Below are 17207 nucleotides of genomic sequence, written 5' to 3'. Positions count from 1 at the left end.
CCCCCCCACCCGCTCTCACGATATCCCTGCCCCCCCCCCCACCACCACCACAATTGAAATGGAGTTATACCCCTGTCTTTAGCCAGTCAGACTTCAGTGCTCATTTGCAGTACGGCCCTTGGGAATTAACACGGGAATGCACAGCGGGTCAGATGTAGGGCCGATTTTGTAGACAGACACACAGTCATATTTTTTAATGGGGATTTTGGGAATTGGGTAAAACATATAAAAACATATTTTATGTCACTGTTTGCTGAAACTAAAATGCTTGAGATTTGCAGTGTATGTTTTAATTCAATCAATTAAAACGTACACTGTTTTTGTAGTTATTTCACGCCGTAATGTTGTATTCGGATCCAGAGTTTCCCTCTGACACAAGGACACACATTCACTTCTTTAGGCATTTATTATAGTTTATTTATTTATTTATTTATTTGCCCGGGTGAACATTAGACACAGGAAATTTTGTCTCAGCGGATTTAAAAATAACGGCTGCCAAAAAAATAACTCTGTCGTTGGTATCGCAGAAGGAAAAGTGTCACTTTGCGGGTTAACCAAACCAGCAGAGAGGAGAGACATATTTCCGTATCTATAAATATATACATATATGTATAAGTATATTTAATAAGCACTTGCCTAATCTGTCATTGCTGTAGATGATAATATGTTTCGCCGAGGTTATAGCGTCGCTGCGCAGTCGTCTCTGAGGTCTGATTATATCTGTCTAAATCTTTGTCAGAGAGCAGACTTCGAGGCCCAGGGCTTCCTGTTTAAACTGGATGCTGTGAATGTGGGATTGTGTACAATGTAAAAGAGTATTTTTCTGTTTCAGTAGTCCCCTCTGTGCAACATAAACAAAGATTTTTTTTCATCATAGTTTTTTTCTTTTTAGCGCTCTGTGTATCCACATCGCACAGCGCTGGCTGGCAGACTGGATCGTGTTACTGACAATCTTTGGCAGGACATTTCCCCCAGAGAGATGAAAGATCCAGATTTTTCATGTGCTCAGGGTTGGCCTGAAAGCTGACAGGATGGTAGATCAGGCCAGCCCTGAGCTACACTAGCTGGTGCTACGCTAACTGGTTTCATGCTAGCTGGTGCTACACTAGCTGGTGCTATACTAACTGGTTTCATGCTAGCTGGTGTTACACTAGCTGGTGCTATGCTAGCTGAAGCTACACTATCTAGTACTACTGTATATGGTGCTAGGCTAACTGGTGCTATGCTACCTGGTGCTATGCTAGCTGATGCTACACTATATAGTGCTATGCTAGCTGATGCTACACTAGCTGGAGCTATACTAACTGGTTTCATGCTAGTTGGTGCTACACTAGCTGGTGCTATGCTAGCTGAAGCTACACTATCTAGTACTACCCTATATGGTGCTTGGCTAACTGGTGCTACGCTAGCTTATGCTACACTATCTAGTGCTATGCTAGCTGGTGCTACGCTATCGAGTGCTATGCTAACCGGCGCTACGCTAGCGGTCGGCTCCAATCAGCTGAGATAATGCCCCCTTTATTCCAGACAGATGCTGCTCTGACGTACGACGCGGTCCACATCGTGTCCGTCTCCTACCAGCACGCCCCGCAGATGACCGTCAACTCCCTGCAGTGTCACCGGCACAAGCCCTGGAGGTTCGGCGGCCGCTTCATGAGCTTCATCAAGGAGGTGAGCCTCAAACGGACCGACCCGGACCGGCACCAGGCCTGGGACCGGCACCAGACCTGGGTCCAATAATGTTTTCAATTCAAATACTTCTCTGTACTCGATTACTCTGGCCTGGTGCAATTGAGCCAGACAAGAGGACCAGAAGGTGGGGATTGTAATTTTTTGTTAGTATTTCAAAGGTTCCTATACGCCAGACAAGCTCAGTAAAGTGTAGAAATGTATTTCTACATAAATAATTAGTCTAAAACTATTATGCATTTCACTCCAGTCTGAATAACATAGAAAAGTACCTTAAAAGAGGTTAGGCAAAGTCCAGAGACTGCAGCAAGTTACACTGTATGTCACAAACACCAACAGTCAGAATATTAACTTACAACAAGTGCCTTTAAGTTAGCATTTATATATGCAACACAATACTTTCCTATGCTGCAAATGTGTGAGTTTATTCGTATTTATGTGAGTTCTCAACAGGTACACATTCATGTTGTCTGTGGACGTCGACACAAAGCTGGGTCTGTGGACAGTCAGGGCAGTTAGAGTCCTGCCGTTTCCTCTTCCCTTTTCTTTAAAAAGAGAAAATAAAAGGAAACGGCATTGAGACGTCCAAAAAAAATAAAAAATAAAATAAATAAATAAATGAAAGTGAAATAAAAGACGGTCTGAAATCAATGGGAGGAACCCAGGAGAGACACACTCTCAGTCGCACCATTGAGACTTTAAACGCCGGCCCAGTGCCATAAAAGGGCAGGCTAATTGTCCCTTCCCCCCATTATGCGGCCTCCGTCTACAAATTCAAAAACAATTTCCAACCGACGCGCGGAAGCCAACTGTGACTCCCTTTGTGCGTGTGCGTTAATGACTGGCATCAGAGACAGAAATCCCTCTCTTCTGGCCCGACGGTAACGGCGTAAAGGCCATGGGAGTGATGAATGGGCTTTATTAGCGCCCGTGTCATGTACAACAGGGCCTCTGATGGTGACTCACCGCCAGGGCCTGGTGGAATCTGGCTCGGGGGTATGGGGACTGAGATGGGGGGGGGTTCCCCCAGACTCTCCCCGCCCCTCTCTCTCGGGGGTCAGAGAGAGGGACCTTGTTTCCCGTCAGTGCAAGAGCAACAGACACCTCATTAACCCCCCTACCCCCCCCCCATCCCGATACTGGAGCACTGTCGTTGTCATTGCCCGCTTGCCTGTACTGGCTCCCCCCCCCACCCCCCGCTTCTTTTCATGAGAGGAACAATAGAGGATTTGGTCCTTAATTAATCACACTCTGACAGGAAAGAGCATCACGCTTCTGGATGTAAATTGTAATTAGAACGGAAAGGGGGAGGGGGGGGGATTGTGCAGTTGTACAGGGCGGGGTAAGGGATGGGGTAGGGGGGTAATTGTATAGTTGTACAGGGGTGGGGTAGGGGATGGGGTAGGGGGGTAATTGTATAGTTGTACAGGGGCGGGGTAGGGGATGGGGTAGGGGGTTGATTGTGCAGTTGTATAGAGGTGGGGTAGGGGATGGCGTAGGGGGTAATTGTACAGTTGTACTGGGCTGTGTTGTCTCTGCATTTGAACCAATCTAAGATTATATTTTATGGGAGGTTGGGTTGGGGTGAGACTATAGGTGTAGGTTGGTTCACGGCTTAAGTTGAGATGGGCTTGGGTTAGGGGTGGAGTTTGGGATGGGTTTTGGATTTGTGGGTGGAGGTTTAGATGGGTTTTGGGATAGGGGTGGAGGTGTTGGTTGGTTTTGGGATAGGGGTGGAGGTGTTGATGGGTTTTGGGATAGGGGTGGAGGTGTTGATGGGTTTTGGGATAGGGGTGGAGGTGTTGATGGGTTTTGGGATAGGGGTGGAGGTGTTGATGGGTTTTGGGATAGGGATGGAGGTGGAGGTGTTGATGAGTTTTGGGATAGGGGTGGAGGTGTGGATGGGTTTTGGGGTAGGGGTGGAGGTGGAGGTGTTGATGGGTTTTGGGATAGGGGTGGAGGTGTTGGTTGGTTTTGGGATAGGGGTGGAGGTGTTGATGGGTTTTGGGATAGGGGTGGAGGTGTGGATGGGTTTTGGGGTAGGGGTGGAGGTGGAGGTATTGATGGGTTTTGGGAGAGGGGTGGAGGTGTTGGTTGGTTTTGGGATAGGGGTGGAGGTGTTGATGGGTTTTGGGATAGGGGTGGAGGTGTGACAGGGTCCTGCTCCTCTCCACAGTCACACTGGGACGGGCTGACTGGGCGTCTGGTGTTTAACCGGACCAGTGGCCTGCGGACCGACTTCGACCTGGACATCATCAGCCTGAAGGAGGACGGTCTGGAGAAGGTGAGGCTTCCTTTCACCAAAACGCCTCAAACACACCCATATCCCTCTCCTTTAACTCAAACACAGAGACTGAGCCAACAAGGCCCATATCACAATACCCCTACACCTCAAACACACCCATATCCCTCTCCTTTAACTCAAACAGAGTCTAAGCGAACAAGGCCCATATGACCATACCCATACCTCTCACAAATATTAGCATCCATCAGCTTTAACCCAAACGGAGACTCTTGGCCAACAAAATATCCGTGTACCTTTATGTAGCTATAACCCAAACACAAACTGATGCCTTACAGGGTGAATCTTATGATACCTAGGGGGTCAAGCATGCATGAACCAGCATAGACAAACTTGTATGGTTTAATTAACCAAAAGTGAAACAAAACGGGGTCTCTTAAACAATGACGCTGACAGACAGACACAGTTCAACACAAAAGGTAGCAGAGAAGCTGAGAGGGTGACCCATTTATGATTATGATAGTTACAGTGATCAACTGTAGGCAACAGGAAAAAACTAAACAAAGGTTACTTATTTATTGACCACGTTGTACAATGTAACTTCAGCTTCATGTAAGTTCCCAACCTCCCTCTCTCCCTCTCGTGTCACATTTACTTACAGTCGGTAACCACACCGCGAGGGTCATTCGTTTCAATGACTAAGAGCCTGGTCTCATTTGTAATCCTTGATCACTTTGAAATGCCCCAGTAGAGGCTCTGAAAGCCAAGAGACGTGGCAGCCTGCAGTCTGCTCCCCGCGGAGCCGTGCTGCGTGTAATTGAAATTCATGTCCATTTTGACCGAGCGCTAGCATCGTGCTAACGTGCTAAACGGGAGCAGCCTTTTTTTTTTTTTCTCGGTGCTTATTCTGGTGGACGTAGACGAGTGGACCGTGAATTTTGGAATTGGTATCCACCAAAACGTAACGCAAGAGGAATAGAATTTGAAAAAAAAGAAAGAAAAAAACGGACATATTTCAAGATGGCCATCTGTACAGCAGTTGACACCGTAGCTTATGACAGGGAGATGGATGGATCCCGTGGATCCATTCTGTAATCGTCATGGGAGCTGGGAACGTCCGGGGCGATCTAGGACTAGCTGAGGTCTTGGGGTCACATCCCGGCAGGGGACCCCTTTAAATTTGACATGTTGTTTCTCATGGCACCCATTATATTGGACTTTGTTGGGTATTTTTGCATAAAATGCTGCTTTCGTTTTTGTATCATTGCAGTGAAGGTACAGTGCCATCCATATTTGACTGTATAATTTACCTCCTAACAAGGAAGCCAATGGTCTGATTAAACATAACCATAAGTTAGTGGGCAATAAAGCAAATTGGATGAGATTACTCCGGTGTTAATTGCGGCCCGTGTTAATGGCGATCCGAGGTTTTTGGCGGTAATGAGGTGTTGCAGCCTGTTTGCCGAAACAGTCGTCAGAGCGGAGGGAGAGGAGGGGAGAAAACGTAAAAGAAACGATAACAACAAAACTATGTTTTGGGAGCTGAGAATGAGCAGGTTTGAATCTGCATTCTGAGGAGTTTTGAGACACTGAACTTCAAATATTCCCAAGTGAGTGTGCTCCAAGCTGATACAACTTTTATTCTTTTATACTTTTAAACAGTATTTTTGTGTAAAACATGTATTTGTTTCCCTATAAACAACATATTTACGACACTAACTCATTTTGTTTTTGTCGGAAATGTCAGTTAGAACCGTATTTTTCTCTTTTCTAGACCGGGATCGTGTGCTAGTGCTGTCAGCAACCGCCCCAGACTTGTAGTGCAGCAGGGCTACTTAGCAGGAAGTTATTATTCAGCAATGACACATAAACAGAACATAAGTGTTCCTATGGCACCCATAAGGCAAGCCGCGCCAGCCCTGGGCTACACTTGTCAGGTAGCTCTTATCCGCCCGTAAGACTGCTGTGGCACGAGGGGGGGGGGGGGGGGGGGCATGTTGTGAGCGATACCCATCACTCACACTGATTTAGTGGCGCCCTGGCTCCCCCTAGCCCTGTCAGTCTCCATTTTGTGCTGGTTCTCTCCGATCGCGGCAGGCCCAGGGAGAGCAGGACGGAGGGCAGGGGGATGAACACCTGTCACAACGGCGTAATATCACACTGATAACTGCAGCTGAGGACTGCCCCTGTCACACGACCACGATAGTCTGAGAGAGAGGGGTACGGAGAGGGAGAGGGAGGGAGAGAGAGAGGGAGAGCGAGGGAGAGAGAGAGGGAGAGAGGGAGGAAGAGGGAGAGAGAGAGGGAGGGAGAGAGGGAGGGAGAGGGAGAGAGAGAGAGGGTTGGGGTGGCGGAAACCGGCTTGGCTTTTGACTGGCTTTAAGTTGGCGGAGTTCTAAAGTAATCCCGCTTAATTAAACATTCGTCAGTGGGTTTTTTTCTTTCTTTAGGGCTCTTTATTGAATTAGCAGACGTTTCCTGGATGGAGAAGTCGCTTGATGTTTAGCTTTAATTTCATTTAAAAAGGGAATGAGGAGGGGATGGGGGGAGGGGGGAAAAAAAGCTTTCCTTGCAGTGTACACGAGCAAAACAACTTCTGGAATTGCTACTTTGGATAATCACGTTTAATGAATTGAGTTAATTGCGTGCAATTAACAAGAATGTGCTGGCGTGCTGAGAGGAAGCCATCACTGATAGTTTTGAGGGTTGCTTTCCTGAAGTCTTCTCTCGCACACAAGCTGTAACTAATATACTTCTCAAACCACGGCATATGCTCCCCCTCTTTGATTGGAGCGGGGATATTATTGGACCGGGTGGTTCTGCGGGCTGACTGCCGTGTCTGTTGGTACGTGCGCCATTAAACGCGTCCCATTTGGAGTGGCGTGGCAAGCGGGAATGTTGAACAGCCCCTTGGAAGCAGCAGGGGGGGAGACGATGCACAAGATGGTTTATTGTTTCTCTTTGTGGGAGAGGCAGACGCCATCCGACAGCCACTGGACTGTTTGCGGTGACGATGTGTCTTTGTGGCGTCTCTGCGTTTTCGCCCGAGGCTGGTGCTCGCGTGGTTTCTGAGGCCGGCGTTCGGGAGCGTGATTCCCACACGACGTTCCCCCCGGGGGCGTGATTCCGACACGGCGTTCCCGCTGGGAGCGTGATTCCCACCCGACGTTCCCGCCGGGAGCGTGATTCCGACACGGCGTTCCCCCCGGGAGCGTGATTCCCACTCGACGTTCCCGCCGGGAGCATGATTCCCACTCGACGTTCCCGCCGGGAGCGTGATTCCGACACGACGTTCCAGCCGGGAGCGTGATTCCGACACGGCGTTCCGCGCAGCCTGCCGCCCCGGCGCTCCTTCACGCGGTAATCCCGGGAAGCTCGCTTTTCTCCGCTCCTCTTTTTCCACGTTTCCTCACCGCCCCAGAAACGGCCGAGCTGAGAGAGAACCGCGCGCTCTGAAACGGAACCGGCCCCAACCGCCGAGAGTAAAACACCCTGCTCATCCAGATCACACCATTTTAACACGTTTCACAGTGTGCAAAAACTATTATTTATCACCGTCTCTCTCACACTCTCTCTTATAAAAATGCTGTTTATTAAGATCACAATGGTTTTTACATTACATACAATGTAAAAACAGAATTATTCATCGATAGAAAAGCGGTATCCTATGCATAATGTTCTGTATCTCTCTCTCTCAAACACACATCTTTCTCTGAATGCCAACCCTACCTACAAATAAAACACCCCATTTATCAAGATCCCCAAATTATTTAAAAAAACCCAATTATTTATCAATAGAGAAGTGGTAGCTTTTGCATTATGCATTTCTCTCTCTCAAATACATCTCTTTTGTTCTGAAACAGACCCCCATCCCTTTATCAAAATCCCAAAATGTTTAAATTTTACATTTTTAAAAAAATGTTAAAAACAGAATTGTTATCAGAAACAGAAAAGCGCTCGTGTTCCATATCCCTCTCTCTCTCTAGCACACGTCTCTCTCGCTCTCTCTCTGAAACAGCAGCTCTCCCGCTCTCTCCTCGTATCGGACGAACGGGGTCGATTCCGCGCCGTTCAGACGGTCGCAGTTCATCGTCCTCGCCCGCCGTCCGCCCGGCGACAGCCGCGCCGGGTTTATGGGCCGCCGTCGCCGTGGCGATCACTCAGGGCGGTGTCAGCTCGCAGCCGATTGGCTCCTGTTCTCCGCCGTCGACCCGTTACAGACTCAGAGATTCCCGGGACTCGCCGCACGACTGATACACCCGCGATCGACTTATCCAAAGCGACTTACAGTTGATTAGACTAAGCAGGGGACAATCCCCCCTGGAGCAATGTCGGGTTAAGGGCCCAACAGCCGTGCGTATCTTATCAGGGCTTGAACCACCAACCTTACTGGTCCCAGTCATGTAGCCACTAGGCCAAACCTGATAAAAAACACATATGAGCAGAAAGTATCTCTGAGAGCTGGGCACTTAAATGTGTGGGAGTCACACCAGGTCACACCATGTGCTAACTGCAAGAAACTGTTCAAAAAACTGCCCAACAGTTCAGACTTGGAAAACTGTAAACTGTAAACATTGTAACTGGATTTAACGCATCTACACGCTGTAACCCAACGTAGGCATGTGTTTACAGTTATTTCATTTCATTTTGTTTTTGGAAGAATCTGAAAATAAATGTCCAACATTTGTAACGCTATTTATTATGACGAAATAATGAATGATCTTTCCTCCCCGGCTGTTGCTGCAGTTTATTAAGAGCAGTTCTGCAAAAGCAAACAACTCAAACAGAGTGCTGCTCTGGCAGTTACAGCCGAGAAAGGCACTTCCCTGAGGATTAGGGAAAAAAGCTCAACTGAAAATAAAAAATGGTGGACAACACCTTCCCAAATTTTCCCATACATTACATTACATACATTATGAAAACATTGAACCAAATAAGATGACGGTATGTTAACAGAAAAGGGCAAAGAAAAAGTATTTTTATTTCCTATAGATAAAATAATCGGGCCAGACATTGCAAAAGACATCTGGACCTTTCTGTGTCAGGCGTAACGAGTGTAATAAGGTGTACTAAGATGTGTCATGCGGTAGACCATTCCGTTTGGGCATGATATTGGGTTGAAGAATTACATGAATCCATATTCAATGATCTGATTACTTTTTCAACCACGTGTAACTTGCCCTGCGAATACGCGATATGAATACAAACATGTTAAAGCTTAAATCCAGCTTTCTCTTTCCCTGGAGTGCCGAGATTGCTCGACAGACCACCTTACTCTGGTAATGAATATGCTGCACAGAACAGCTCGAGGATTCCATATAAAAAAGATTTATTCAGTCTCATTATGGTGCAGAAAATGAAATATTTTGTTCAAAAAGCAGGCGTTTGCAACAGTATCTTGGAGATCTTTGCCATTTCCATTCCAATAGGACACTTACTCTTAACGTGCTTAACAAAATGGAAAACTTAAAGGAACTCGTTTATTATATTAACCTTTTTAAAGATATTCTCAGTTTTTGGAGTGTGCAGTGGTGCATGTCATGCAGGGCTCTCCCTCCTCAGACGCATGCCTGCATTCAGCTATCCAACACACACACACGCCAATCAAACGCCAACACACACACACACACCAATCACACACCGACACACACATACACACGCGCCAATCACACGCCAACACACACACACACACACACACACACACCAATCACACACCGACACACACACACACACATGCCAATCACACACCGACACACACACGCCAATCACATACCGACACACACACACACACACACACACACGCCAATCACACACCGACACACACACGCCAATCACACACACACACTCACACACGCCAATCACACACCGACACACACACGCCAATCACACACCGAAACACACACACACACACACACACACACGCCAATCACACACTGACACACACACACACACACACACGCCAATCACACACACACACACACTCACACACGCCAATCACACACCGACACACACACGCCAATCACACACCGACACACACACACACACACACGCCAATCACACACTGACACACACCGACACACACACGCCAATCACACACTGACACACACACTCACACACGCCAATCACACACCGACACACACACGCTAGTCACACACCACTGCCGCCACACATTTGTCTTACACCAGAATCTTGAAAATTCTTGTTTCATTTAGCAAAAAGAAAAATCTTGTATTTAGACTTAAAATATTTTAGAATATTTTAGAAAACTGGAGTTCATGTGTGAAGTTGTGTCATAGTTTTGGTAGATGTTCAGCGTTTTTGGAGAACAGGGTTAAACTGAAGGGCTGGCCATGTCTGTTCACCACATGCAGCTTGGCTTCGTTTCAAAATCACCCCGGAATTCCTTTTCATTAAAACAAAGAGATTCGGGGAGTTGAGATAACTTTCCACTTTTTTTCTCAGTGTTCATACCGTAGTTTTCAAACAATGACCTTCCCTTGAATTAAAAAACACTGGAAATATACTGTTCTTCTTTTTTTTTTAAATGTTTTGACAACTGGGCTCAAAGACAGAATCGGTTGCTAATTGGCGATACTTATGTAAAAGACTGTCACCATTGTTTGTTAATCATGCAAATCGCATGCAGGTTCCATATAATTATGAAACACTGTGAAAGCAGACTCATGGTCATGGGAAAATAAAGATGTGGTACCTTCAAAAACAAAATATTTTAAAAAAGTTTCGAAATACCAAGTAAGACCCGGAGGGTCAGTGATTTAAATTACGTGGTCACACACACTACTTTTCTTTTTTATTTATTCCGCTGTAACGCACTGTAATGTCACCCTGCCTTTCTAATGTGAGACGCAATCATCTTGGAAATGGCGCTGGACGCTAAGGGGCGTAGCCGCTAACCCCGGGGTGTGTATCAGACCTGCCACTGTGACACTCCGCCATTGAGAAGCTCCTCTGCATCAAGGGCACCTTTCCTCCGAACCTCTCTGGTGATCATCCAGAACAGCTCTCACTTTATGAAATACAGGACCTGTTACCAGGGTGACACAAGGCCACCGCTCGTTCAGAGGAAGGGTGACGGAGGCAATCAGCTAATGCTAGCGGGGGGCGAGAGGTGCGCTAGGCTAATGCAGGAGAGGGGGGGAGAGGGCTAGGCTAATTCGGCAGAGGGTAAGAGGTGCGCTAGGCTAATTCAGGAGAGGGTAAGAGGTGGGCTAGGCTAATTCGGCAGAGGGTGAGAGGTGGGCTAGGCTAATTCAGGAAAGGGTAAGAGGTGGGCAGGGCTAATTTGGAGAGGTGCGCTTGGGTAATTCAGGAGAACTGTGCTAGGCTAATTGGTGAGAGGGTTAGCACTTTCCTAGGCTAATTAGCCAGAGGGTTAGTGCTGTGCTAGGCTAATTAGTGAGAGGGTTAGTGCTGTGCTAGGCTAATTTTGGAGGGGTTTAGTGCTGTGCTAGGCTAATTGGGGAGAGGGTTAGTGCTGCAGTAGGCTAGCTCTGCAGAGGGGGCAGTAATGTGTTTCTCACCTTGTGCAGGTGGGGAAATGGAGCCCGTCACAGGGCCTCAACATCACCGACCTGCCCAAGCGTCGAGGGGTCAACATCACCGACTCGCTGTCCAACCGGTCCCTCATCATCACCACCATCCTGGTACGTCACTCCTGTTAAACACCTTTTACACCATCCTGGTACGTCACTCCTGTTAAACACCTTTTACATGATCCTGGTACATCACTCCTGTTAAACACCTTTTACACCATCCTGGTACGTCACTCCTGTTAAACACCTTTTACACCATCCTGGTACGTCACTCCTGTTAAACACCTTTTACATGATCCTGGTACGTCACTCCTGTTAAACACCTTTTACACCATCCTGGTACATCACTCCTGTTAAACACAGTTTACACCATCCTGGTACATCACTCCTGTTAAACACCTTTTACACCATCCTGGTACGTCACTCCTGTTAAACACCTTTTACACCATCCTGGTACGTCACTCCTGTTAAACACCTTTTACATGATCCTGGTACATCACTCCTGTTAAACACCTTTTACATGATCCTGGTACATCACTCCTGTTAAACACCTTTTACACCATCCTGGTACATCACTCCTGTTAAACACAGTTTACACCATCCTGGTACATCACTCCTGTTAAACACCTTTTACACCATCCTGGTACGTCACTCCTGTTAAACACCTTTTACACCATCCTGATACGTCACCCCTGTTAAACACCTTTTACACCATCCTGATACGTCACCCCTGTTAAACACGCTTTACACCATCCTGGTACGTCACTCCTGTTACACACGCTTTACACGATCCTGGTACGTCACTCCTGTTAAACACCTTTTACACCATCCTGGTACGTCACTCCTGTTAAACACCTTTTACACCATCCTGGTACGTCACTCCTGTTAAACACCTTTTACACCATCCTGGTACGTCACCCCTGTTAAACACGCTTTACACCATCCTGGTACGTCACTCCTGTTAAACACGCTTTACACCATCCTGGTACGTCACTCCTGTTAAACACCTTTTACACCATCCTGGTACGTCACCCCTGTTAAACACCTTTTACACCATCCTGGTACATCACTCCTGTTAAACACCTTTTACATGATCCTGGTACGTCACTCCTGTTAAACACCTTTTACACCATCCTGGTACGTCACTCCTGTTAAACACCTTTTACACCATCCTGGTACGTCACTCCTGTTAAACACCTTTTACACCATCCTGGGAGATCACTCCTGTTAAACACCTTTTACACCATCCTGGTACGTCACTCCTGTTAAACACCTTTTACACCATCCTGGTACGTCACTCCTGTTAAACACCTTTTACACCATCCTGGGAGATCACTCCTGTTAAACACCTTTTACACCATCCTGGTACGTCACTCCTGTTAAACACCTTTTACACCATCCTGGTACGTCACTCCTGTTAAACACGCTTTACACCATCCTGGTACGTCACTCCTGTTAAACACGCTTTACACCATCCTGGTACGTCACCCCTGTTAAACACGCTTTACACCATCCTGGTACGTCACTCCTGTTAAACACGCTTTACACCATCCTGGTACGTCACTCCTGTTAAACACCTTTTACACCATCCTGGTACGTCACTCCTGTTAAACACCTTTTACACCATCCTGGGAGATCACTCCTGTTAAACACGCTTTACACCATCCTGGTACGTCACTCCTGTTAAACACCTTTTACACCATCCTGGTACGTCACTCCTGTTAAACACCTTTTACACCATCCTGGTACGTCACTCCTGTTAAACACGCTTTACACCATCCTGGTACGTCACTCCTGTTAAACACGCTTTACACGATCCTGGTACGTCACTACTGTTAAACACCTTTTACATGATCCTGGTACGTCACTCCTGTTAAACACGCTTTACACCATCCTGGTATGTCACTCCTGTTAAACACCTTTTACACCATCCTGGTACGTCACTCCTGTTAAACACGCTTTACACGATCCTGGTACGTCACTCCTGTTAAACACCCTTTACACGATCCTGGTACGTCACTCCTGTTAAACACCTTTTACATGATCCTGGTACGTCACTCCTGTTAAACACAGTTTACATGATCCTGGTACGTCACTCCTGTTAAACACCTTTTACACCATCCTGGTACGTCACCCCTGTTAAACACAGTTTACATGATCCTGGTACGTCACTCCTGTTAAACACCTTTTACATGATCCTGGTACATCCCGCCCGCTAAAGGCCTTTTACACCCTTTACGGCATTCTCTCAGAATGAAAACGAATCCAAAATGAACCCTGTGGTTCCATAGAAGAGCCCTATCCAGTTATTTAGCTCACCCTTTTATCCAAAGCGACTTACAGTTGATTAGACTAAGCCAAGGAAAATCCGCCCTGGAGCAATGTGAGGTGAGGGGTCCAAAAGTTCAAAGGCCCAAAAGTTGTGCAGATGTTATTGTGACTACACCGGGGCTAGAACCACCAACCTTCCGGGTCTCAGTCGTCTAACTTAGACACTAATGACCTTGGTATGCACTTTCTGTATGTCGCTTTGCATAAAAGCTTCTGCTAAATAAAATGTGATGCAATGTAACGTCCCGCCCGCCAAACACGCTTTACACCATCCTGCTATGTCACTCCTGTTAAACACGCTTTACACCATCCTGGGAGATCACTCCTGTTAAACACCTTTTACACCATCCTGGTACGTCACCCCTGTTAAACACAGTTTACATGATCCTGGTACGTCACTCCTGTTAAACACCTTTTACATGATCCTGGTACATCCCGCCCGCTAAAGGCCTTTTACACCCTTTACGGCATTCTCTCAGAATGAAAACGAATCCAAAATGAACCCTGTGGTTCCATAGAAGAGCCCTATCCAGTTATTTAGCTCACCCTTTTATCCAAAGCGACTTACAGTTGATTAGACTAAGCCAAGGAAAATCCGCCCTGGAGCAATGTGAGGTGAGGGGTCCAAAAGCTCAAGGGCCCAAAAGTTGTGCAGATGTTATTGTGACTACACCGGGGCTAGAACCACCAACCTTCCGGGTCTCAGTCATCTAACTTATACACTAATGGCCTTGGTATGCACTTTTTGTATGTCGCTTTGCATAAAAGCATCTGCTAAATAAAATGTGATGCAATGTAACAGTCATACAGAACTAAACCGGGTTTCTCTGTGGAGACGAGCCAAAGAACCCCTTTTTCTGAGAGTGCTAGAGAGCATGTACGGTAGAATGTTTAGTGCTAAATCCGTGTGTTTATCGTTGAGCAGCGTTAAATCCACGATGGCCTCATACACAGTAAACGTTGTTAAAGCTGAATTAACAGTGGACATTCTACTGTGTAATAACTACGGCAAAATCCGCCACGCCGATACCACAGACGTACCACAGAGGAATTAAGGAATTATCCGTATTGATCCTTTCGGAGCTCGGAATGCAACAATGGCTGCACAGATAATTCCAGAATTGTGGCACAGATAATTCCAGAATGATCTGCATTGATCCTTTTGGGGCTGAATAATTTACACAGTGACAACACCAGGACTTGCAGGACTGCGGCGCAGATAATCACCGAATTATCTGAATTGATCCCTTTAAGGACTTCGATTAGCTCTACAGCGATCATTTCAGATGATCCGGGAATCCTGGGACAGAATGAATTAATGCTAACGCTCTGTACGGGACAGGGGCAGCTAAACCCTTTAAACCAAAAACCGTTTCAGTGATTTAAAAACCATCTGTCTTACAAATGCTGGTGTCACCGACACACACACACACACCGACTGGTTGCTTTTCAGAGTGACTGACTGTTTCGCTGTCCGACTGACTGAACAACAGGCTCCCTGATTGACTGTTTCTCTGGGTGGCTGACTCAATGATTGACTTGACTGATTCACTGAATGTCAGCTACCTAACCTCCTGTAGTTACTGCCTTTCCGTCTGCGGTAGTCTGAGGCAAGAGGCCATGGCAGGGGAACGTCCTAAATCCGGGACGTGTTCACTTCCTGAGGCGGCAGAAGCTAAAATGGAGGACCAGCTGGCTAGCTGTCTGACTTGCGATGATTGACGGATCGCGGAACACCCACGGCAGGCAGAGGAGGTCAGAGGTCGTGGGGGCAGGGAAGTGGGGTTGGAAAGGTCGCTGAAGTTGGCATCAGTGAGCGCTGCACACGGCGTGATACACGCGGGGGGGTTTTACTGCCGTGCTACGGTTACTGTAGGAATATAACAATATAAAGGAAAGCCAAGAACATAATACAGGGCCAGTGTTAATGTATTGTGGCTGTGAACCATGTGTGTGTGTGTATGAGTGTGTCGGTGTGTGTTTATGTGTGTGTGAGTGAGATAGAGAGACAGTGTTTATATGCATCAGTGTATTTGAGTGTGTCTATGAGTGTGTGTGTGTGTGAGAGAGAGAGAGAGAGTATATGCATCAGTGTGTGTTTGTGTGTGTGGGTGAGAGTGTATATGTGTATATGTATCAGTGCGTACGTGTCTGTGTGTGTGCGTGCGTGTGTGTGTGTGTGTGAGAGAGAGAGAGAGAGAGAGAGTATATGCATCAGTGTGTGTTTGTGTGTGTGGGTGAGAGCGTATATGTGTATATGTATCAGTGCGTACGTGTCTGTGTGCGTGCGTGTGTGCGTGTGTGCGTGTGTGCGTGTGTGTGTGTGTTTTTAATGCATTTTAACTGCAGTTGGGTGAATCACAGTGAGAACTAAACTGCAAAAGCAAGGGGAGGGGTTGTGGGGGGGCGTTTACAGACCTGTTCAGACCTCCTCCCGGTGGGGGGGGGGGGGGGGGGGGGCTGATATCTCCAGCGGGGGTGAAACGTGTGACCGGCGTGTGACTCATTAGCCCGCCGGGGCGACACGGAACATGCCAGAAAGCACTCTTAATTACAGCACCGCAAATAAACAGCCTTTTTTTTACCCCTCCGCAAGGCCTCAATTTCTGTGTTTAAGGCTGTCGTCGCTGACAACGGAGGGGGGGGGTTGTGTGGGGTGGTTGTGTGGGGTGGTGGAGTCACAGGGGACTGACAACGAAAAGAGCCCCCCCCTCCCCCGGACCTATTTTGGACGGGGGGGGGGGGACATGAGTTATCAGAAGCGTTAAACACTGTCATTAGACACGATGCCCGCTAAGGCTGCAATTATTAGCGAGTGAGGGGTCGGTGGTGGGATGTAATCAGTGCTTCCTTCGTGGCGAGGACGGGGAGAAACGTTTTTCTATCGAAGAAAAAAAAGATAGAACGCTAAAGATAGAAAGGGAAGAACACCTTATTTGTGGGGAAGGTGAGTCACTGCAGACGAAGGAAGGGGGGCACTGAATGCTCTTCCTGGTTCTCCTCCACTTTGGTCGTGGATGTTCAGTTTTTTTTATTTGCACAGTGCTCTTGCGGCCTGTAGCGTAGTGGTTAAGGTGAATGACTGGGACGCGCAAGGTCGGTGGTTCTAATCCCGGTGTAGCAACAATAAGATCCGCACAGCCGTTGGGCCCTTGAGCAAGGCCCTTAACCCTGCATTGCTCCAGGGGAGGATTGTCTCCTGCTTAGTCTAATCAACTGTACGTCGCTCTGGATAAGAGCGTCTGCCAAATGTCAATAATGTAATGTAATGAAATGCTCTTCACGGCAGACTGTCCCAAAGACACTTTACGCAGCAACAGAAGGGAGAATAAATGGGAAATATCAGGCCCAGAGCCCCCAAATAGCATATGAGTCCCTCATGGGGAGAAAAA

The 17207-nt window shown here is 47.2% G+C and overlaps 1 protein-coding gene across 1 annotated transcript in view; it reads left to right on the top strand.

Annotated features, from left to right (window-relative positions):
- The window catches only part of grik3 (glutamate ionotropic receptor kainate type subunit 3), a 160669-nt gene that overhangs the window by 94754 nt on the left and 48708 nt on the right, over positions 1-17207 (top strand). The window contains exons 7-9 of the mRNA XM_061234980.1: positions 1528-1671; positions 3866-3973; positions 11482-11595. Of these exons, the coding sequence (XP_061090964.1) occupies positions 1528-1671; positions 3866-3973; positions 11482-11595 (366 nt within the window). The remainder of the gene's footprint in view (positions 1-1527; positions 1672-3865; positions 3974-11481; positions 11596-17207) is intronic.

This window comes from Conger conger, chromosome 1 (genome assembly GCF_963514075.1).
Source record: "Conger conger chromosome 1, fConCon1.1, whole genome shotgun sequence".
NCBI lineage: Eukaryota > Metazoa > Chordata > Actinopteri > Anguilliformes > Congridae > Conger > Conger conger.
This window is presented reverse-complemented; position numbering and strand designations above follow the sequence as displayed.